General features: G+C 38.8%; 2 protein-coding genes across 3 annotated transcripts in view; one reads left to right on the forward strand and one right to left on the reverse strand.

Annotated features, from left to right (window-relative positions):
* The window catches only part of DENND4C (DENN domain containing 4C), a 112,011-nt gene extending 97,391 nt beyond the window's left edge, over nucleotides 1-14,620 (forward strand). For both annotated transcript variants that reach the window (XM_004004393.6, XM_027964567.3), the window contains 5 exons: nucleotides 1,757-2,002; nucleotides 3,397-3,514; nucleotides 9,740-9,890; nucleotides 11,324-11,388; nucleotides 11,612-14,620. In XM_004004393.6, coding sequence (XP_004004442.3) covers nucleotides 1,757-2,002; nucleotides 3,397-3,514; nucleotides 9,740-9,890; nucleotides 11,324-11,388; nucleotides 11,612-11,748 — 717 coding nt within the window. In that variant the 3' untranslated portion in view covers nucleotides 11,749-14,620. The remainder of the gene's footprint in view (nucleotides 1-1,756; nucleotides 2,003-3,396; nucleotides 3,515-9,739; nucleotides 9,891-11,323; nucleotides 11,389-11,611) is intronic.
* RPS6 (ribosomal protein S6) lies at nucleotides 9,695-19,178 on the reverse strand. The gene is made up of 6 exons (XM_004004394.6): nucleotides 19,132-19,178; nucleotides 18,490-18,621; nucleotides 17,748-17,958; nucleotides 17,441-17,587; nucleotides 15,110-15,267; nucleotides 9,695-15,020 (listed from the first exon to the last, which is right to left on the reverse strand). Exons 1-6 carry the CDS (start codon nucleotides 19,135-19,137, stop codon nucleotides 14,925-14,927), a joined length of 750 nt encoding a protein of 249 aa, XP_004004443.1. The 5' UTR covers nucleotides 19,138-19,178; the 3' UTR covers nucleotides 9,695-14,924.
* Between the last annotated feature and the right edge of the window lie 4,889 nt (nucleotides 19,179-24,067).

Below are 24,067 nucleotides of genomic sequence, written 5' to 3' on the forward strand. Positions count from 1 at the left end.
GATCAGATTCAGGTTTTTTGTTCTGTTTTGTTCATTTGTTTATTTTTACAAGGCAACTTCATCAGTAGTGGTATGTCTTGAGGGAGGTGAACTATCTCTGTGGGGGTTAGCAGCTGTTAACCCCTTAGTGCCTAGATAAGTTATCCGTTTGGAGCTATAAAATGACAATAGTCTAATTCTGTCATCTTCTTTATTATATGAAATATATTTATAAAGAGAAACTTATCCTATGGCTTTTGTCTGATTTTTTCCCAAAGATGCAGTTTATGTTGGAAAAGCAAGATAAATGTTTGATTTTCTTTTTTCCTTTTATTTATCAAACTTCACAGTGACAAGTTGGGTTCCTAGCATTCTCCAAGGCGATACATTATCTCGGGGCATAGGGTTTCATTATGATCTCATGGGTTTAAACATTCATGTTTACATCCACTGCTGCTGTTACCCTTATTGATGCTTATTTTATTTCTTTTTTGGTCAGCTAGAAGCCTCTACCTGTTAGTGCCTTATTCCTTTTGACACAACTCTAGTAGCTTTTGTGAGTCTTCCCTGATCACTCAGTTGGTAAAGAAGCTGCCGGCAATGCAGGAGACCCTGGTTTGATTTCTGGGTTGGGAAGACCAACTGGAGAAGGGATAGGCTACCCACTCCAGTATTCTTGGGCTTCCCTGGTGGCTCAGCTGGTAAAGAATGTGCCTGCCATGTGGGAGATCTGGGTTTGATCCCTGGGTTGGGAAGATCCCCTGGAGAAGGGAAAGGCTACTCCCTCCAGTATTCTGGCCTGGCTAATTCCATGAACTAGTCCACGGGGTCGCTCAGTCGTGTCTGACTCTATGCGACCCGTGGACTGTAGCCCACCAAGCTCCTCCGTCCATGGGATTCTCCAGGCAAGAATACTGGAGTGGTTGCCATTTCCTTCTCCAGGGGATCTTCCCGACCCAGTGATTAAACCCAGGTCTACCACATTGCAGGCATACACTTTAACCTTTGCACCACCAGGGAAGCTTTCACCTTTGTATAAGTTCTTTAAAAGTTTCCTTGCTTTCTTGTATTACAAGATGTTTGATGCTCAGGTGTTACATATTTCCTTCTTCAGACCTCAAATCAGTCATTTCTTTAAGAAACATTCCTTTTAGAAAAAAACAGTATTTGGAGATCTCAATCTGGGCACCATGGGTGCTTATTAATATTGGTCATAAACACTTTATTCTAATTGTGCACAACTTACAAAGTCTAGGTTGGGTTTCTTTTTCATTATTTTCATTATTTCATTTGATTTATAAAATTGCTCTTTAGTTTTTAATTGCAAATGTATAAACAAGTTAGATATATTTTAAAGACTCATCAAGAAATACTAACACAAAAAATGGCCTCATCTGTTGAGAGTTTTACATGGAAGATAAAGTCAGATTTTTTTGGTATCATTATGAAACATCAGAAACGCAAATATTTCTTGTAAAAAGTTGAAAAGGAAAAATCAGTCATACATAGGGCATTGCTCTTAATGTGATAAGAGAAACTCATGTTTAAAATAGGGCCTACTATATGGATTAATAATTTTTGTTCATAATCATTTAACTTAAGGGTATTTATGATTAAGTACTTTTTCTTCTTTTATGTTTTCTTCAGGGTGTTCTACATGTACTCATGGCCCTGAAATAAGTTTGAAAGGACAGAAAAGTGTGCTGTCATTGAGACATACTCTGAAACATACATAATAAAATTGATCATATGTTCTTTCTATATTTCTGTTTTTAAGGATCCTTTAGGAAAAAGACCCAACCCTCCCCCTGTTTCTGTGCCTTACTTGAGTCCTCTAGTGCTTCGCAAAGAACTTGAGTCTTTGCTAGAAAATGAAGGCGATCAGGTGATTCACACGTCCTCATTCATCAATCAACATCCAATAATTTTCTGGAACCTCGTTTGGTATTTCAGGCGTTTGGATCTTCCTAGTAACTTGCCAGGACTTATCCTCACTTCTGAACATTGTAATGGAGGCGTACAGGTAGGGAACCAACTTCTATACTTACACTGTATTCATGTTGGTTAGGTAGTGTTAAGTCATAGGTTATTTCTCTCTCATTTAAAAATTTAGATAGGTGGTCCAGGGATGGTATAATGCTAGAGACTTGAGAGCCTTCTGTCTTTTTTGCTTGCAGTGTGGCCTCCATTTCCAAGTTTTACACCCGGTCTAGGATAGCTGTACTCTACTTCCAAGCTACCGCATCCATATTCCAGCCAGCAGTAAGAAGAAAAATGGATGGAGAATATATTCTTTCTTTAGGGATAGTTCCTAGATGTGCATATAATGTTTTCATATGTCTTTGTTTGGCCTAAATTTAGTTATATGATCATTTCTAGTGGCAGGAGTAGCTAGAAAAGTAGTTTTTATTCTGAAATATAATATTCCCAGCTGTGAGGGGTGTTTGGGGGAGAATGGATACATGTATATGTATGGTTGAGTCACTTTGCTGTCCACTTGAAACTGTCACATTGTTAATCAACTACACTCCAATAGAAAATTTTAAAAAATTTTTAAGATATTCCCAGCTGAAATTCTCACAACTTTATTTTAAAGGGTTTGTATTAGCCACATTTTTTTCAGTTTTATTTAAAAACTAGTGAAGTTATTTTGCTAGGTCACATACTGAATAAGTGATGGGGGGCTAAGACCACAGTCTGGCTCTCTGACTCTGCTTGAGCTGGCATCCTTGACTCCCAGGGAGACAGTAAGCTTACGATACTGAATACTGAGAGATACCCCCCACCCTAAACGTACATCAGAGGCACAGTAAACTTTCAGAGTCTTGTAAACTGTTTGACTGATATATGTACTAGTCAGTACAGTGAGATAGTAACTGTTGTACTTTCTTGTACCAAAATTTGTTGTGAATCACATTCACGTGACTGCTGTGCCAGTTACCAAGTTGTCACTCAGTCCTTGAAAGTCAGAATGAGAATCTTGCACCTCAGAAAATAATAACATTTGTACTTAGATACAAATAAAAATTACAATTTTCCTTCAGTTTTAGGTCTAGAATTTTATGTATTTTACAAACCCTTATGTCGAGGCCTGACTTTTAGTAGATCACAGCGAGGGAGCTGCTCTGCTGGGTACTAAATCTCGACTCAGAAGCAAGTCATCTGAGTGGTTTAGCACCAGATTCCTCAGGAACGTGCAATGCGGTGACGGGGAAGGGGGCGGGGCGGCTGCCTTTCCAGCTGCGCCCTGTGTCCCAGGAGGAAGGGCTCTCCACTATGCTGCGCTCCAGGTCTAGAATTTTAAAAAGGACTCATCTGTTTTATATAATCAAGCTTTGCTAGGTCCACTGGTAATTACTATTATGCTTAGTTACTACTGTGCTTAGGGTACTAATACTTTCTATTGATCTTTTTTAGCTTCCCCTGTCATCTCTGTCCCAGGATAGCAAACTTGTTTATATTCAGCTGTTATGGGATAATATCAACCTTCATCAGGAACCAGGAGAACCTCTGTATGTCGCATGGAGAAATTTTAGTAAGTAAAATAAAGACATAAAAGACTCAAACTGGAAACAACCAAATATCCATCCACAAGTGACTGCATAAGCAAATTACTATACAGTCCATCCACACAGTAGAATACTGTTTAGCAGTAAATAAAAATGGATGCCTGAGGGAAAAATAGAATTGAGGAGATGAGATTAATTATTTTGCTTTGTTTTTAAAATCTTTCATTCACTTTTAGTATCTCCTCAGGCTTTTTTCCATTTTATTTCAAATTTATTTGTTGTACCAACCTGTTTATCAGATGTCCAGTTGAGCTGAAGAGTGGCTTTTTTGTGTGATTCTTATAGTCTATCTGTCAGATATTAATTTGGTGAGGTGTTTGGACAGTAAATTCTGTATAGCAGATGTGTTTGTGTAGATGATAATTTCAATTATATGGGTACAAGCTTTTGGCTTGTACAAAGATTTTGGCTTTATTTACAGTTTTTTATATATAGAACATATTTTTACAAGGGGTTTAAAAGATTATCCAGTATTCAGAAGCTTTGTGAGTCCATAAGAAACCACAGACAATCCAATAGGTCAATGAGTAAATGGTATCAGTAGGCAGTTCATGGAAGAAACATTAAAATGCTCTGTTCTGTAAATATACAGTATACAAAGCTGTCGGTACCATGATGCTTCACAAAAGATTATAATAATGAAAAACTTAATACCTAACAAGAGAGTTGTAATAAACCCACATTATGAAATGTTGGCAAACAAGAAAAGGAAGGAGTTATTTCCATATACGTTCCTGAAAGGATGGATGCCCATTATATTAAGTGGAAAAAAGGCAAGTTGTAGAACAGTACATGATCTTCTTTGCAAGAGAACAAAACCAACTATTTTCTTACCATTCACTTATTTTCGGCTGTGCTGGGTCTCCACTGCTGCCCGGGCGTTTCTCTGGTTGTGGCGAGTGGTGGGCTGCTCTCTGGCTGTGGTGCAGGGGCTGCTCATTCGGTGGCTTCCCTTGGTGTGGAGCACAGGCGCTAGGGCACGCGGGCTTCAGGGGTCGTGGCTCCCAGGCTCCAGAGCACAGGCGCAGTAGTTGTGGCACATGGGCTTAATTGCTCTGCAGCATGTGGGATCCTCCCGGACCAGGGATTGAACCCACGTCTCCTGCATTGGCAGGCAGATTCTTCACCACTGAGCCGCCAGGGAAGCCGCTGTATGTTTTTAATGTATGCATAGAAAAAGGTCTAAAACTATATATCCCAAGCTGTTAACAGTACCTGCTCAGAAGAGAAAAGGGATTGTGTTTTTTCCTACAGTCTTTTACTACTTAACGTTTTACCTAAGCTAGAAGAGAAGAATCTGACATTTTCCCTTGAAATATGTCAATCACAAAATTATGACTAAATGTATCTATTTTTGTCTTTTTGTTGTTTTTCCAGTTAACGATATTTGAACACTTTTTAAGCAGGAGCAGAATAGCCTTGAAAAAAATAGAATTATAACCTCAATTTCTTTAGTTGTTTCCCCTCATATCTTGAAATAGACAAGTATTTTAGAATGTTCTATAATTTGTGGTAGGAACAAAATTTAGAATTCCCAAGAATAGCTTTCTTTACTTGGTTTCATTAAATGAAGAACTGGCACATAATAAGATTATAAGACATAATAGAATTGAGTAGTGACTTTTGGAAAAGCAGTATGGGGAGCTGCACAGTCCCAATTCCCAGCGAAACAACATAATTGGTGAAAGTTATTAAAGACAAAAAAAAGGTATCTGTGTGTGACTATAGAGGAAAATGAAGAAACATTTATTTAAGAAAATATATATTAAATTGCAGTAAAAACAGTGATTTCTGTAGCACTTGGGCTACAACTTGCTGCTCCCCACCAGCCCGCAGTTAAGGGGCTACAGCATCTCCCTGGGAAAGACAGGTTGTCAGCAGTTCTCATCCTCCCAGTTCTACCAGCTCTATAGCACAGAGGTTCGGTTCCAGGACATGAGGAGGCTCACTTCCTCCACTCAGCCCCCATTCATTGCCTGTTTCAGCAACCTTTGAATACTGGGGCTCTGATTGTTCTCACAGCATCTTGCTCATAAGGGAGAGGTTTTATGCCGTTTGAGGCAAGCTGAAGAATCGGAGGCAACTGCATCGCTCCAGTGCCCCACTTACAAAGTAGAGGAATCATTCTTAGAGAAGGCCACAGTTCCCAGCCCCAGCTCCAGAGCAGTGGCCGAGAGACAGGCCATAAGAACAGAGAGCTCAAAAATTCTCCCCAAAGGAAATGATCTTATTTGGGACAGACTGGAGACGTTCAAGCCTAAAAGCAGTCTTGGAAAAAGTGGAGATTTTGGTGAGAGGGCCAGTATTACCCTGATGTGTAAACCAAAGGTATCACAGGAAACAAAAATGAAAAATCCATATCACTTATGAATATAGACATAAGGATCCTCAGCAAAATACTATAAACCAAAGCCAGCAATTTAAACATCATGACTAGTGCTGTTACCCCAGACATGCTGTGTTGATTTGAAAATCACTTACTATAATACAGCATATCAATCAGAATAAAGGACAAAATCCACATGATATCTGAGTGGGCACAAATAAAGCATTTCACAAAATCTGTTGTCCTTTGTTAAAAACATTCAACAAGCTAGGAATAGAAAGAAACCTCCTCAGCCTGATTATGAATATCTGAAAATCCACAACTGGTCTCATACTTAGTGAAGAAGGACTAAATACTTTCCCTCTAAACACAGGAACAAGACAAAGATGTCTGTTTTCATTATTTATTTTCAACATTGCACTGGAGGTTGTTGTTAGAGCAATTAGATGGGGAAATAAAAGGCATCTAAATTAGAAATGAAAAACTATCCCTATTTGCAGGTTCTGTGATCTTATACATGGAAAATCTTAAATTAGAAAATCCTAAGGAATACACAAACACACACAGAAAAAGACAAATGGATAAGTTCAGCAGAGTTACAGGATATATGATCAATATATAGAAATCAACGGTATTTCTGTATAATTTCAACTAATCCAAAAATTAAGAAAATAACTCCATTTATAATAGCATTAAAAATAATAAAATACTTAGGGATAAATTCAATAAAAGAAGTTAAGAAAGTAAAAACACCTAAATAAATAGAAAGAAATCCCATGTTCATGGACTAGAAAAGTTAATATTGTTGAGATGGCAGTACTCCCAAATTGATCTATAGATTCAGTACAATCTATATCAAAATTCCGGGTAGCTTTTAATAGAAATTGACAAGCCTATCCTAAAATTCATATGGGTTTCAAGGGACCTAGAATAGTCAAAATAAGTCATAGGACTCATATTTCTTGATTTGAAAACTTACTGCAAAGCTACAGTAGTCAAAAAATTGGAAAACTGGCATAGGATATATATATCGGTCAATGGAATAAAGTTGAGTTTCCAGAAATAAACCCACACATGTATAGTTAATTGCCTTTCAACAAGACTGCAAGGACCATTCAGTGGGGAATGAATAGTCACAATTGGAACAACATGCAGGAAAGATAAAGGTGGATTTCTACCTCACATCATACATAAAAATGAACTCAAAATGGATCATATACCTAAATGTAGGAACTAAAACTATAAAACTCTTTAAAGAAAACATTGGCGTATATATTTTCACGACCTTTTATAGGACCAGGCCTTCTTAAATACAACCCCAAGAGGTGACAAAAGAAAAAGTAGATAAATTGGACTTAAAAACATCTGTGCTGAAAAATCAACCATTAAAAAGTGAAATGTCAGCCCACAGAGCTGGGGGAGATATTTGCAAAGTATCTTAAGGATTTGTATTCAGAATATATAAACGAGTCTCAAAACTCATCACAAAGAAGATAACTCACCTAAAAACTGGGCAGAAGATCTGTCTTAATTAGTTTGGGCTGCTGTTACAAAACAGCACAAACTGAGTGCTAAATAGCTTACTAAAAAGTGTACTTACTATTACTTTATTAGCTTATAAAAATTTTTATTTCTCACAGTTCTGGAGGCTTGGAAGTCCAATGCCAGGTTGCTGGCATGGTCAGTGAGGGCCGTCTTCTGGATGGCAGACTTATTATGCCCTCAGGCAGTACAAGGGATAAGGGATCTCGCCCGTGCCCCCTTTTTAAGGGGTGCTAAACTAATCCATTCATTTGGACTTTGCCCTCATGATCTTACCACCCACTGATGGTCTCCCCTCCCAATACCATTTAGTAAGCATTCCTTTTCAACGTATGAATTTTGGGGTGACACAGACATTGAGATCCTAGCAGGATCCTGAATTGACAGATATCTCTAAAAAAGACATGTAAATGGCCAGAAATGAAAGGATGCTTGTTAACACTAAACATCAAGGACATATAAGTCAAAGCCACAAAGAGATACCACTTCATACTCACTAGATTGACTTTAACCAAAAGGGCAGATACTAAGTTGTGGTGAGGGTATAGAGAAATTGGAACCCCAGTTCATTGCTAATTGGGATAAAAAATAGTTCTGTTGCTTTGGTATAAACGGTTTCACAGTTCCTCAGAATGGTAAACACTTAACCGTATGATACAGCAGTTGCACTCTTAGGTATACACCCAAGAGAAATAAAGGCGCACATCCACATTAAAACTTGTACACTGTTTTCAGCAATATTTTTCTTACGCTCCAAATAATGGATGCAATCTAAATGTTCATATTAACTGATAAGTGGATAAAGTATGGTATATCCATACAATGGAATATTATGTGGGAATAAAAAGTAGTGAATGCTGATATATTACAAAATGAATTAATTTTTAAATATTACAGAAGAAGCCAGACACTAGAGTATGACTGCATTTATATGAAACAATCAGAACAGGCAAATCTGTAGAGACAAAATTAGATTAGTGGTTGCCTAGGGCTGGAGGGGGTGGGAAGACAAGAGAAGTAACTGGTAATAGGTAGATTTCTTTTGAAAGTGATAAAAATGTTCTGAAATTGGTGATGGTTGCACAACTCCATGAATAAAGGAGCAGTAGTGAAGTTGCATATTATCTTTGAGTTGAATGCCCTAAAATCATAGCATACAATGAAAATCAAATCTGTTCAGCAGTAGAAAAACTAGGATTGAAACCCATAGAGGGCTTCCCTTGGTGGCTCACTGGTAGAGGATCTGCCTGCCAATGCAGGAGACACAGGTTCAGTCCTTGGTCTGGGAAGATACCACGTGCCACGGAACAGCGAAGCCGGTGCGCCACAAATACTGAGCCTGTGCTCTAGAGCCCGGGAACAAACACTGCTGAGCCCATGCACTGCAACTGCTGAAGCCCGCGCACTCAGGAGCCTGTGCTCCGTGACAAGAGAAGCCCGTGCACCATAGCTACGGAGTTGCCCATCCTCGCCGCAACTGGAAGAAAGCCCCAGCAGCAGCAGAGACCCAGTACAGCCAAACATAAACCCGGAGCAGCCAGCATTTCCTCTTGTAACAGAGAACTTTGCTTTTCTTTGGTTCAACACAAAGGAAATATTACTAGTTACCTTTATTAAGGCGCTGGGTTGTATGCAAATTAAATAGCTTGCTTTATGACAGATGCTCAAAAAAAGGCTGACTGGGCAACTTCTGGATACACAGTTCCCTCTCAGCTGGTGCAGGTATAATAAAACTGTATGGCTGCTGGGGTTACCTCCAGTATTAAAGTTTACCCTTTTTCTGGGCCAAACTTACATTGTTGATTTGGTGTATGTTTAATGTTAACTGTGATTCAGTTCAAATATGCCACTGAAGCACTTTTATAATATATGAAATTGGTATAAGTATTTTTTCTTAATAATTCAGGAATTTACTCTTGTATCAGTCAGGATTATATTCTACTGTATTTAATAGAAAATGACAGAATCTTAAATAGGTAAAGATTATTCTCTCACATGCAGAATTTATGTAGACACTGCAGGACTGGTACGCAGCTCCTCTGTCATCAGGGACCTAGACGCCTTATGCTTTGTCTGCTTTTCCATCTGTAAAGATTCATGGTCATAGGATGGCTGTGGGAGGACAGGCTGTCACATCCCAGCCTCAAGCACAGAGCCCTTAAGTTCAGTAAAAGGAAAAAGGGACAGGCCTCTCCTATCTGAAGAAAGCAAGAAAAATATTTTTTAGCTGGTTACATTGCTGCATAATTGTGAAGGTGAAAAGAAATAACTTCTTTAATAGATTGAATAAGTGTATTCTTTATTACTGTGTTCATCTCGTTAGATTCTGAAAAGAAGTCGTCTCTCCTGTCAGAGGAACAACAAGCAACAAGCACTTTAGTAGAAATCATCAGGCAGAGCATTCAACAGAATGATGTTCTTAAACCTATCAACCTACTTTCACAACAGATGAAGGGAGATGGGAAAAGGCAAAGGTAACAATCCAGTACTTTTCACTTGATGTCACTGGAAATAACTTCATGATTTTTAAAAAATTACTTTCAAAACTCTCCAGTTGTAAAAGAAACACATACTCATTGTGGAACATCGGATTCTTTTTTAAAGTGCTGCCCAAGTATATACATTCATACTTCAGCACAAACATAAAAATGTCTGAGAAATAGATTAAATTTTAGTAGGTGATGCATTCATATCTAAAATATACTCAGTCTTTGGGAAACACTTCTATTCACTGGAAGCCTATAAATACGTTTAACATCGATGTTAAGTGTTAAACATATCTACTGCTTGTTCAGGCCATGTCACACAGTTTATCTTGTGGGATGTAAAAAAATATGAGTAGAAACAACTTAAGAAAATGATGGAAGCAATGAATCACGAAGTATATGGAGCTATCCTGATCCTCTATTTATTATCTGCTGACTTATTTGGATCAGCACTCACCCCAGTTTCAGCCTAAGTGAATTTTGTGATATGCCAAAGAAAAGGGGACATAGTATCTTCTTTCAAACATAAACAGTGTTTCCAGGTGCTCTTCAAGTCTGTAGTCACTGCATCTTTGAAGACAGTCTCAGAAGTAATAGGATAAGAATTCATGATAGAAATCGATAGATTTTTTATAATTTTAGCAGTTGATATGGAGATTATCTCCTTCACAGGCTAAAGAATAGCTAGTTACAAGCATCTGATTTAAGGGCAGGGAAAGGATATGAGAAATTATATAGCTTCTGAAGCTTTTAAAGAAAGCTGCATGGAGCATCATCAGAATCAGCATTACAATTTTTTTTTCTGTATAAATAAATACTCAGAAGTCAGTTCCTAAATTCCCCCCCCCTTTTAACAACTGAGTCATGAATTTGATTTTTAAGGTTTCATTTGTCTCACTTTTATGTTCACAAATCAGATAAAGGTGATTTTTCTTTTACTGTTGGGTTAAATTACTAGTAAGACACCACACAACCTGTTTGTGTCCAAGGGTTTAGACCCCTAACTTACTTTGAAATTAATTTCTTACTTTGTCATGTAGCAAAAAATTACAAGTATGAATTAGAAATTAGAATTGAAAGTTATCTATTATATTACTAAATATCAATAACTTTAAGTTCAGCCATTTTTGTTTTGAACATGAAGCTTTATGCCCATTAACTGTAAACTTTTTAATTTGAAAAAGAAGTTTGCAGGAAATGGCAAAGTATCTGTGGACCCTCTAGCCAGCTTTCCCCAAAGGTGACACCCAACAACTGTAGTGTAGTCAAAACTGCGGCACTGACATGAACGCACACACAGAACCTAAAGTACAGTTGACTTACAGTGCTGTTAGTTTCAGGTGTTTTTTTCACCATTTAAAAAAATCTTAGCATATTTTTCTGCTCTTTGCCCATTCACTTCAAAATATTTTGTTTTATAGGAGTTTATACAGAGAAATCCTCTTCTTATCATTAGTATCTCTTGGAAGAGAGAATATTGATATTGGTAAGTTGGTCAGATGGGGACTACTAAAGGTGGTTTAGTCTTATTCTCATAAGTAATTAAAAAAATTCTAACTGGTATGGGTAGATACTCCATTTGCCTTTTAAAAGATTTCTATCTTTAAATGTGCAGTTTATGTATATAAAATGATTTGACTACCACTTGTAAATGCATAGCTTTCGTCTTATGAACAAATTCCAACTACATTTTTGAAAATATCTTTCAGAGGCTTTTGACAATGAATATGGACTTGCATACAACAGTCTGTCTCCAGAGATTCTTGAAAAGTTGCAGAAAATTGATGCTCCACCAAGTATCAGTGTGGAATGGTGCAGAAAGTGTTTCGGAGCACCTCTCATTTAAATATAACAGATTGACTAGATTTTTGACACAGTGCTGGGGGAATAGACTCAATCTGGAGACATTCAAGGTTTTTTCATATTACAAAATAATTGGCGAAAACAGAAATGAACTTACTCTTGGGACAGTATTTATGATGAAATACTGAATCATCTCAGTGTAAAAACGCCATTAAAATGCCCCAAGGTTTATTGAAGATTTACAATTTCTGAGCTGTTTATATCTGCTGAAAATTGGTATCACATTTCTCAGTATTTCTTGTAGTTTGATAATGGAAAGCCATATTCACTCTTGGCATTTTGTTTGAAGCTGTTGTTTGGGGAACGGCAAATTAATGTAAACTTGCCTAACCCCCAAACAAATGAAATCTCAATTCTAACAGCAACTATTTGTGTATTGTATATATATATGTGTGGCTGTGTGGGTGTCTATTCAGCCATATTATATTTATTAAAATTCTTAAATTGCATGTTGCAATAGTTTTTTGAAAGGGGTTTCCAACTATTAAAATGACTACTACTAAATTCAAATGTGGTCATTTAAGTTCAAAATTACCTGAAAGTCTGATGAAAACTGCCATGCCTTTGACTTTAAAATTAATATATTTTTACCCTTCATGTTATATATTAGCTCCCTTAACAGGTTATATTTTGAATACCCAGTTCCTTCACCCTCTTCCCAGTACCATGTTAATTTGCAACAGCTTTAAAATGGAATAAATGAGCCAAATAGTTTAAATGAAATTAGATCAGCTTCATAATTTACAAAATTAAAATTCTTGTGTGTCTTTGGGTCTGAAATTGTTCAGGCACATAAATTGTCGCTATTGTTCACTTTTAAAAACCTGTGGAATAACTTGCACTGCACAGAATTCTATTCTTGTATATTTAGATGGTATGCTTATTTGTGCATTTGTAAATATGGTTTTTTAGGATGAATCAATTAAGTCTTAAAACATTAAAGCTTGTTAAGCTTGTTGCTTGTAGGTTTAAGAAAATCATGACCTCACATGCCTCACTGACATTCATGCCTTTCATTAAACCATCCCTTAACGATAGTAAATTTGTCTTCCTTACCTTTGCATGCATGGTTTGAAAAACCAATGATTGTGTGTGCTTCCTTTTACAGTAATTATGCAGATGACTGAATCACAGTTGATAACTATTTCCAAATGGTACAGTTACCATCACACACTGTTACTATACCAATCTTCCAAGATTTCAGGGTTATTAAGACCTATGCAGAATCCTTGTTTCAACTTATGGTTAAAGTGCTGAGTGGAAGAACTTTAGAATTCTCATTGCCTTAAAAATGGATCTTTTGCACTGTCTCAGAGTATGTATTTTTTGCAACTTAAAACTTGGTACTAGTTTTAATACTTTTAACACTGCTGCAACAGAAAGTTTGGAATTACCTTGCATATTAAAAAAATTGAGGTTGAATAAAGTGAAAACTTCACAAGTTTGCTGTTCTCGTCTCTTACATTTTTAAGGCTCCTGAAATATGCACAGTAATTCAAGTTCTTGTCTTCAGAATTCTAATTTGAACTAAATTACTTAACAAAGCACTTCCCACTAAAAATTACTCTGATGTATTCCTAAATCTTATACATTTAGGAATATTATGAATTTTATAGTAACTTTTACTATTAATCTAAAAAACATTCATTATAACGCTTAGCCTATTTAGAAATAAGACTGATTTGTATTAAAGTTGCTTAAAGGCCTTTTCTAGCACCTACTACTGGGCAATAGAAATTTATAGCAAAAACAAAGACAAAACATCAAATCATTGAGACTTAAATCTAATTAACTTCTGAAAACCCATCTTTCAAAATATGCCAGGTTAGCATTTCCTTACTCTGGTTTTAGATTAACTGCATCGGCTGCATTTTATACATTGATTATAGTAACCTGCATTTTGCAGTGTTAAAGTTTTAAATTACCAGATTTAATGAGCTAGAATGGTCAAGGGCCACCTTATTTGTCCACATTAGGGACTGTACTCCTTGAAATCAGGGTGGTTCTTGTGTTTTATGCATTAGAATCAACCAACTACTGGGTTACAATTCTGGATTTATACCAGACCCGCCTGCCTTTTGGTCTGTTACCTTTTAGAACTCCTCTTAACTTCTGTCAATCGCCAATTGAAGTTTTGTAACTCTTTTAAGAGCTAATGGTCCTAATACAGCAGAAACGAACACTGTAAATCACCTGCACTCCAATTTAAAAAAAGACTTGTGTGGGGATCCCTTCTGAATCTTGCCCCAAACTACCCAATCATCATCCACTTTTTAACCAGATCCTTGGGTGATTCTTCTGCATGCTCTTAACTGAAGCACTTCCTCAGTCTCTACATGCCAAAGCCACTTTGCAAGACCCTCTCGTCTGTTAAGGGTTTGAATAAAGGTGTTCTAACTGCAGCTACTGTAGAAAGCAGACATGGTACATACAGGATTTGGGAATTCCCTGATGGCCCAGTGGTTAGGAGTGTGCTCTGAATGCCACAGGTCTGGGTTCAATCCCTAATCAGGAAGCTAAGATCCTACATCCCATAAACCACAGTACAAGGTATACTTTCTGTGCACATCCTTCATAGATGCAAGTGTCTAAAAACAGGTACAGTCAAGTCCCTTGCAGAGTGTGAAATATAATAAAAATGTAAATAATTCACTTGAGTTGAAAAGGTTTCTGTTAATGTATTAAATCTGCACTGTTTTTAAAAGCTTTGTAAAACTATTCTAGAAATGGTATCCATTAACTGTGTTTTTCACAAGTTATTCTTTTTACATATGACAATGTCCATCTTCACAAGGGCACTTTTCATATATCGTGTAGAAACTGCATTCCTTAAAATAAAGTCTGTCAAAGATTAATAGTCCTAAGTCATTTATTTCCTCTATCTTGCCCACACCTTGCTGAAAAGTCAATCAATCAATGTAAGAATTCTGAGACACCCACTAAAGGAACTCTGTTCTGGCCATGGCTTCCACTGGTCTGGTTCTGAATCTGAAGGACTGTCACTTTCAAGGATCTCCTGCAGACCTATTCCACTGCTAGATTATGCAGCACCTCCTTTTCCATGTTTGTGGACCTTCATTTATCTATCTGATCACCAATTAAAAGTCAAGAAGGGAGAGCTGGTGTCTGGTCTGTTTTATTTGTCACTCTCAGAACACCTCATTTTTGACTGGACTCAGACTTGGAAGTAGAAGCTCTCAGGGAGGACAGCCTCCGTCTCTTGGCGATCTGCTCCTGCCGTTTTTCTTTGGCCTCCTGAACAAAACAAAAAACAAAGTGCAGTTAGAGCTCATCTGGATTAAAAAACGCAAATCCCATAACTCCTATTTCCCCCTGAGATTTACCTTCATTCTCTTGGCCAAAAGTTTAGCATACTCTGCAGCCTCTTCTTTATTTTTCTTAGTACGCTGTTTCTTCAGAGCAATACGCCGGCGTTTGTGTTGCAGAACTCGGGGAGTCACGAGACGCTGAATCTTGGGTGCTTTAGTCCTAGGTTTCTTACCTAAAAATTTAGATGACTCAATCACTTCCACACCCTTGCTCAAGAGGACCCACATTTATATTTTTAAAACATCAGAGATTCAAACTTAGTAGCACATTTAATCCTAACAGCTCACTAAATACCAATAGTTTGGATATCAAGTTCAAACAAATTTATGTTACTTAGCTGAAAAGATGGAAGTCCTATCTTAATTTTTACTACTCACTTTGATATCCCTTCCATAATTACATTGTCTTAGTAGGATATTATGTATCTATACCATAAGACATGTGAACATTACTTTAAAACAGTATTTAATTTGTTATGAAAACTAAGTAAAGCATTAGCTGCATCACTGTGCCACCCGCCATGCTTTGAAGTCCCAACTGGTAGTCAGATTTCTATTTTCCAAGACAGAAAGGACCTGCTTATCTGCTTATGAGGAGTAAAACCATCAACATTCATTAAATTTTTTTTGCAATGCTGTGCTGCTTGTAGGAGCTTAGTTCCCCAACCAGGATTTGAACCTGGGCCACCACAGTAAAAGCAGAGTCCTAACCACTGGACCACCAACAAATTCCTAGGAGTATCTTCATTGAGCCTGTCTGGATTATAAATCTGCTTCACAGCAGGAATCTTTTCAGATGTAATGGTTTTAGTTTGAGACCCCTGTGAGATCAATAAACACTCCATATAAACAGAGTCTAAGACTAAATGATCAACTGTCCAGGTTCTGCTAAATGATAAAAGAATCCCAGGGACGGGGGAGCCCAGTGGGCTGCCGTCTATGGGGTCGCACAGAGTCGGACATGACTGATGTGACTTAGCAGCAGCACTTAATAATGTTATTTCCAGAGATGCGACTACAATTGTGTATTTATACCATATCTTCAGCACTTAATAGAACCTGGCACAGAGAAGGTTTCCAAATATTTGGAATGAGTAACCAATAAGCACTCACCACATGCCAGGTATTAATTAGCTTATTTAGGCCCACACTCCTGGAAACCAATACCCCAGTTTTTTTCCAATTTGTCAGGAAAACTCAACCTGAAACTAGCATGTTATTTATGATGATGTCTTATGTTGACTAACAATATACCTGCTTAAAATGTAAAACACCAAGTTTTCTTGAAAAAACTAAAAACTGAGTTCCCATATGATCCAACAATCTCACTCCAAGGCATATATCGACACGACTGTAATTCAGAAAGATACATGCTCCCCTATGTTCATAGCAGCACTATTCACAATAGCCAAGACAGGAAAACAACCTCAATGTCCACCAACAGATGAATGGATGTCATGCATATATACAGTGGAATACTAAACTACAAAAAATGACAGTGTCATTTGCAGAACATGGATGAACCTAGAGATGATCACACCGAATGAAGCCACAGTTAAGACACATACAATATCACTTAAACATGTGGATTCTAAAATATAACACAAACTTTACAAAACAGACTCACTGACACACAGAACAGACTCGTGGTTGCCAAGGGAGGTTGGGTGTGGAGGGATGGATTTGGAGTTAGGGATTCTCAGATGCAAATTATTACACATGGAATAAAGTCCTACTCATATCATAGCACATGGAATATATTCAATACCCTGAGATAAATCAACAGAAAAGATTTTACATATATCTGAATCACTTTGCTGTACAACAAAATTAACTTAAAACATTTTTATAGTAAGTCAACTGTACTTCAACATAAAAGTTATATGTATGTTCCCTGGTATTTTGAATGGTTTTCTAATTCACAAAACTATCGCTATCCACATTCAGAAGTTAAGGCAACTTATGTTAATAAAGGCATCAATTTTGGTAAACAAAAAACTAAAACCACTGATATGTTAAGAAACCAAGTGTGTGGGCATGAAAGCATATTCAATCACAATCCCAGACTTTTCTCTTAACCCCAAAGCAATGAACTTAACTGATGTTATCTTTGAATGAACTCATACAATGACTCAAAAGCAAATTTTCAAGAAAAATTCTAACACTATAGGGCACTGGTTATAATGAGAATTAATTCCAATTGCATCATCTTGACCCTTTTCCACACTAATTTCCTAAAAATGCATATTCTAGGTAAATAGTAGGCAGAGATTGGCTTCCAACATGCATATAGAATGGTACAACCAATGAAATTAAGAAATCTCTATACTGCATAATCCCTCATACCGTCTTTGTTTAGGGGCTTTCGCACAACATATTGGCGGACATCATCTTCTTTAGAGAGATTGAAAAGTTTGCGGATTCTGCTAGCTCTTTTGGGACCCAGGCGACGAGGCACTGTAGTATCAGTGAGTCCGGGAATATCCTTCTCCCCTAAAAGAAAAAAGTGAACAGATGTTTTTAATTCAACAACTTCCTTACAAACAAGAACCCTAAACTGTTCAGGCATTACCAAAGCCACTTAGTCCACTTTCAAAGACAATCAGCTTTAAGTCAGTGTTGACAAAAATAAACTCCAGAATAAAAGGCTCACCTTTTTTCACGATGACCAAATTGAGAACACTCAGATTGGCATCCACAATGCAACCCCGCACAGATTTGCGCTTTCTCTCTCCAGTCCTCCTTGGTCTGTAACAGGAATGCCCCTTACTCAGAAGCAGGCGAACTCGGCCATGGGTCAAGACACCCTGCTTCATGGGGAAACCCTGCTTGTCGTTCCCGCCACTGATTCGGACCACATAACCCTGCAAAAGAACACGATGACACATTAAAAACAAAGCACTGTGGCCTCTAAGTACACCCTTAATTCTACTTAGTACCGTTCATTAGGACCGATTTGACATTTTAAATACTTTCCTCTGGTCACTAAATTTTGTCTATACTAACAGTTTCCCAAGTTAGACTGGCAAAATCCTTTCAACCAAGTCATATTTCTAGCCTTTATTTTACCAGAGTTGTTAACTCCTGGGGTAGAAAGAGTATGTTATGAAACCAAAGTATCAAGGAACCATAAATCAGAAACAATCTTCTTGGCACTTTTGAAGATCCCTTTGGAGGCCTTTAGCTTGCAGGTCAAGAACGATATATTTTTCATTTGATCTACATAAGCATAACCCTGCCAAGTGATAGCGCCACCTTATAAAGTGACATTTGGAACTAACAACCCGAGTGTGAACCCCATTACATTTACCAATTACCAATAGCGTTTACCACCTCTCTTAAATAGAGCTAACAATTCAACGCGACAGTTCAACTTGTAACAATTCAACTTTTACCTTCCATTCTTCACCCAAGGCGTCAGCAGCAACTTCTGTGGCCATACGCTTCTCGTAGAAGGTACGAAGTTTTCGTTCATCGTCCACTTCAATGAGCTTCTGGCAGCCAGTGGCCGGGAAAGAGATGTTCAGCTAAAAATTACAGACAAGGGGGAAAAGAACTTCATGAAAATCGCAGAACCACTAGAAAAGTTATCCCATAGCAAAAAGCCTTTCCTGTCACCCGCACACAACTAACAGAAAATTTGATTACATTCACTAAAGGACACGTGCAAGGCGCCACAAACACGGCACTAAAAATAGGACCCATCTTGCAAGGCTTGCGGAATGCCGCCACGGATAATTACTGTCCATAGCCGTTCACGCTCTCAGATCAAGGAGCCTGACCTACGTGCCGTCAGCCCGGCCGCCTCTATCCTGCCTGGGGGTCAAGACGCCACCATGGCGCTCCCAGACCGGCGTAGCTCCAGCTGCAATCGCTCGCCATCCGCTCTCCCATGGAGCTTCGGCCCCAGAAGAGCGATCCTTCTGCTGCCTCAGACCCTTCTCCATCCAGGGCCAGGATTTTCGAGCCCAGCGACAAATCATAGGACTTGCTCCACGTTCCACAAGCCTACCCGGACACCCGTCACCAAGTCCTACCTTCATTCTGAAGCGGCCGACAGCCTCCGAGGCGCCACGAAAAAGAGACCCAACTTCCGCTTAGCCCAGGTCACATAGGCTCTTCCAGTTCTCGCGAGATGTGCAGACGCCTGGTATAGTGGAAGTGAGTATTGGTAGGCAGTACTTCCGGGGTGGGGCTAATCAGCGGTTGGGAGATAAGAGTCGGTGGGCGGTGCGTACGAGAAGGCACAGGTTTAGTACGGAAGATTAGTTCTTCTACTGTGTTCTTTCCTGTATGATTCTGGGTTAGGGAGCAGTTCTGGTCCCGAAGTTTTGCAGTTTAGGAGCGTGCCCTGCCCTGGTTCCGGTCTTGAAAACTTGTGCTTTGTGTTTTCTTAAATACTTGATCATCCACTTGTCCTTTAACCGCTTTGCAGTCATCGTTCTGTCACGTGCATGAGTGCTAAGTCCCTTGGGTCGTGTCCGACTCTTGCGACCCCATGGAATGAAGCCCTCCAGGCTCCTCTGTCCATGTGATTCTCCAGGCAAGAATACTGGAGTGGGTTGCCATGCCCTCTTCCAGATGATCTTCCCGACCCAGGGACGGAACCCGCGTTCCTTCTGTCTCCTGCATTGGCAGGCGAGTTCTTTACCACTAGCGCCACCTGCAGTTCTATCACAGAATGATGCATTCAGCCAGCCTTTCTTTTTTTTATAATAGTATATTTTTATTTTTTTATTTTTAAATTTTAAAATCTTTAACTCTTACATGCGTTCCCAAACATGACCCCCCCACCCACCTCCCTCCCCACAACATCTCTCTGGGTCATCCCCATGCACCAGCCCCAAGCATGCTGCACCCTACGTCAGACATGGACTGTCAGCCAGCCTTTCTTGAAAGCCAGTTAACCATAGTTACTCCAAGTCCTGGTGCCTCCCAAAGAGCCTCTCTGCTTTCTGCCTTTTCTCTGCGATCTTTTTAAAATGCAAAGTTCTGTCAACTCCATTGTTGGAGATGCGCAATTTATTTCCCACTATAATTAAATACTTTCCAAACTTCTTAACCTACTTTCATATATTTTTCACAGTCCAAAGCTCAACTATTGCCATTTGTTAATACCATGCAAGGCTTTCAGCTTACATGTCCTTCCTAAGAGAAGCCTTGCCTGACCACACAACCAGAAATTGTATTCCTCTCCTCTAGTGTAGCACTATTTTCCTTTATAGTACTGTTTAATCACAATACATAAATGGTCTGCTTATGGTCTGTCTGCATACTAGATGGTAAATTAGGCTAGGTCTCATAACTTCACTACGGTATACTCAGGAAGCAGTAAAATGCATGGCACTTAATAAGTAAGGCTTAGTAATATTATGTGATCATAACCCTAGTTTTGATATGTATTAGTCTTTCAGAGTGTGGTAGTATGGAGCCAGCTAGCAGAGGAAGAATGAGTTGAGTGTATTGCAGTAAATCTTGAATCAGCAATGATTCAGCTCTTAATAGAACAGAAAGATGTGGGGAAAATACGGTGCACTTGATAGTCCTCCAGAACATTGTTGGGAGAATGAAAATCCAGATCTAACTTTGAAACCCACCGTACCCTGAAGAATGGAACACTTACTATCCATTACATATTTACTCCATATTTTTTCCTCAAGAAAAAAAACCCTGCGTTTAAAATAAATTTTTACTTTCCAAAATTATCACATCCATCTTCTGCTTCAGTATCACAAAGGTTTGAGTTTAGGCCTGCTTCACATTCAAAGTTGAAAGATTCTGCTAAATCCTATTTGTGTGGTAAGTCTCTTCACTTGTGTTCGACTCTTTGCGGCCTTGTGGACTGTAGCCCACCAGGCTCCTCTGTCCATGGGGTTCTCCAGGCAGAAATACTGGAGTGGATTATCATGCCCTCCTCCAGGAGATCTTCCTGACCCAGGGATCAAACCCACGACTCTTATATCTCTTTCATTGGCAGTTAGGTTCTTTACCACTAGCGCCGCCTAGGAGGCCCAAATCCTGTTTGGTCATCTGACATTAATGTAGAAAGTGTGTCCAAATGATGCATTTAAATTCAGTATATGTAATTTTTGTTGCTAAGGTGAAATTGACATAGCATAAAACCATTTGTTTTTATGTGAACAATTCAGTGGCACTTGGCACTCATGGTTTTGTACAGTCAGCACTTCTCTCGGTGCCAAGACAGTTTCATCACCCCAAAAGGAAACCTTGTATCCATTAAGCAATTGCTCCTCATTCCCCTCTTCCACCAGCCCCTGGTAGCCACAATCTGTGCACTGTCTAGATGGATTTACTTAATCTATCTGTTTCATATAAATGAAATTATACAGTATGTGATCTCTGTATCTGCCTTCAAATTTTTTTTTACATTCATCCACATTGTAGTGTGTATCTGTTTTTTTCATTCCTTTTAATTGTTGAATAATATCACTTTGTACGTGTAGGTCACAATTTGTTTATCCATTCATCCATTTGGGCAGTTTCCAACTTTTTTTTCTTAAGTTTATTTTTGGCTGCACTGGGCCTTCATTGCTGTGCCTTCTCCAGTTGTGGCAAATGAGGGCCACTCTCTAGTCGCAGCTTCTCAACGTGGTGGCTCCTCCTGTTGTGGAGCCTGAGCTTCAGGGTAGGTGGGCTTCAGTAGTTGTGACCTGTGGGCTCAGTAGTTGTGGCCAGCAGACTCCAGAATGTAGGCTCAGTAGCTGTGGTGCAGGGGCTTAGTTTCCCCACAGCATATGAAATCTTCCTGGACCAGGGATCAAACCCATGTCCCCTGTGTTGGCAGGCAGACTTTTAACCACTGGACCACCAGGAAAGAGGTGGTGGTTGCACAACACCGTGAGTGCTAAATGCCACTGGATTGTTCACGTAAAAATGGTTTTATGCTACGTCAGTTTCACCTTAACAACAAAAATTACATACGCTGAATTTAAATGCATCATTTGGGCACACTTTTTACATTATCAGATGATCAAACAGGATTTCAGCCTCCCAGGTGGCGCTAGAAGTCCTGTTTCCCACCAGAAGTCCTGTTTCCAACTTCTGACTATTGTAAATAGTGCTGGTGTGTTGAGTACCTATGTTAAGTCCTTTGGGGTATAGGAGGAACTGCTGGGTCGTGTGGTAATTCTGTACCTCCTAGGAGAACTGCTAAACTGTTCAGTTTCATTTTTCATTCTCCTCAGAAATGTATGGGTTTGTTATTTTGTTACTTTATCTCTCCTTTTAAATTATAGGCATCCTAGTGAGTGTGAAGTGATACCTCGGTGTGGTCTTGATTTTCATTTCCCGAATGACTAATTATGTTGAGCATCTTGGCCATTTGTATATTTTCTGGGAGAAATGTTTATTCAAGCTCTTTGCCCTTTTTTTAAAGCTCTATTTTTATTGAAGTAGTAGTAGTGAGTCAATATGAGGCAAATAGTAAAATCCAGAACTATTCCTCAGGTTTTTTTCTTTTCTAATGCATTTTTTATTGTGGTAAAAGACATGAAATTTACCGTCTTAACAATTTTTAAGTATGCAGTTCAGTAGTGTTAAATATATTCACATTGTTGTAAAACTATCTCCAGAACTATTTCCTCTTGCAAAACTGGAACTCTGGACTCATAAAACAGCTCCCTTTTTCCCTTCTCCTCATCCCTGGTAACCACCAGTCTTATATATCTATGAATTTGACTACTTTAGGTAATTGATACAATTGGAATCATACAGTACATGTCTTCTTGTGGCTGGTTTATTTCACTAAACATAATGTCCTCAAGGTTCATCCATGTTGTAGCATGTGACAAGAGTTCCTTCCTTTTTAAGACTGAAAGATATTTCATTGTATTTATATACCACATTTTATTTATCCATTTGTCTGTTGGTGAACATTTGGATTGCTTCCACTTCTTCAGTTCAGTTCAGTCACTCAGTTGTGTCCGACTCTTTGCGATACCATGAATCGCAGCACGCCAGGCCTCCCTGTCAATCACCATCTCCCGGGGTTCACTCAAACTCACATCCATAGAGTCAGTGATGTCATCCAGCCATCTCATCCTCTGTCGTCCCCTTTTCCTCCTGCCGCCAGTTCCAATGAGTCAACTCTTCGCATGAGGTGGCCAAAGTACTGGAGTTTCAGCTTTAGCATCATTCCTTCCAAAGAACACCCAGAGCTGATCTCCTTTAGAATGGACTGGTTGGATCTCCTTGCAGTCCACGGGACTCTCAAGAGTCTTATCCAACACCACAGTTCAAAAGCATCGATTCTTCGGCGCTCAGCTTCCTTCACAGTCCAACTCTCGCATCCATACATGACCACCGGAAAAACCATAGCCTTGACTAGATGGACCTTTGTTGGCAAAGTAATGTCTCTGCTTTTCAATATGCTATCTAGGTTGGTCATAACTTTTCTTTCAAGGAGTAAGCGTCTTTTAATTTCATGGCTGCAATCACCATCTGCAGTGATTTTGGAGCCCAAAAAAATAAAGTCTGACACTGTTTCCACTGTTTCCCCATCTATTTCCCATGAAGTGATGGGGCCAGATGCCATGATCTTTGTTTTCTGAATGTTGAGCTTTAGGCCAACTTTTTCACCTCTTTCACTCTCATCACTTCTTAGCTGTTGTCAATTCTGGTATTAACATAGACTTGCATATCTCTCTTGGAGACCCTGTTTTCAATTCTTTTGGATATATATCTAGAAGTGAGATTACTGGATCATATGGTAATTCAATTTAAAATTTTAAGGAATGATGCTAAAACTGAAACTCCAGTACTTTGGCCACCTCATGCGAAGAGTTGACTCATTGGGAAAGACTCTGATGCTGGGAGGGATTGGGGGCAGGAGGAGAAGGGGCCGACAGAAAGTGAGATGGCTGGATGGCATCACCGACTCGATGGACATGAGTTTGAGTGAACTCCAGGAGATGGTGATGGACAGGGAGGCCTGGTGTGCTGCAATTCATGGGG

Source organism: Ovis aries, chromosome 2 (genome assembly GCF_016772045.2).
Source record: "Ovis aries strain OAR_USU_Benz2616 breed Rambouillet chromosome 2, ARS-UI_Ramb_v3.0, whole genome shotgun sequence".
NCBI classification, from domain to species: Eukaryota; Metazoa; Chordata; class Mammalia; order Artiodactyla; family Bovidae; genus Ovis; species Ovis aries.

Coding starts and splice junctions, on each gene's coding strand:
- RPS6 (XM_004004394.6), bottom strand. Junction 17,959..18,489: donor CCTTGGGTGAAGAATGGAAG/GTAAAAGTTGAA, acceptor GTTCTTTTGCAG/GGTTATGTGGTCCGAATCAG. Junction 15,268..17,440: donor AAAGCCCCTAAACAAAGACG/GTATGAGGGATT, acceptor CTAAATTTTTAG/GTAAGAAACCTAGGACTAAA.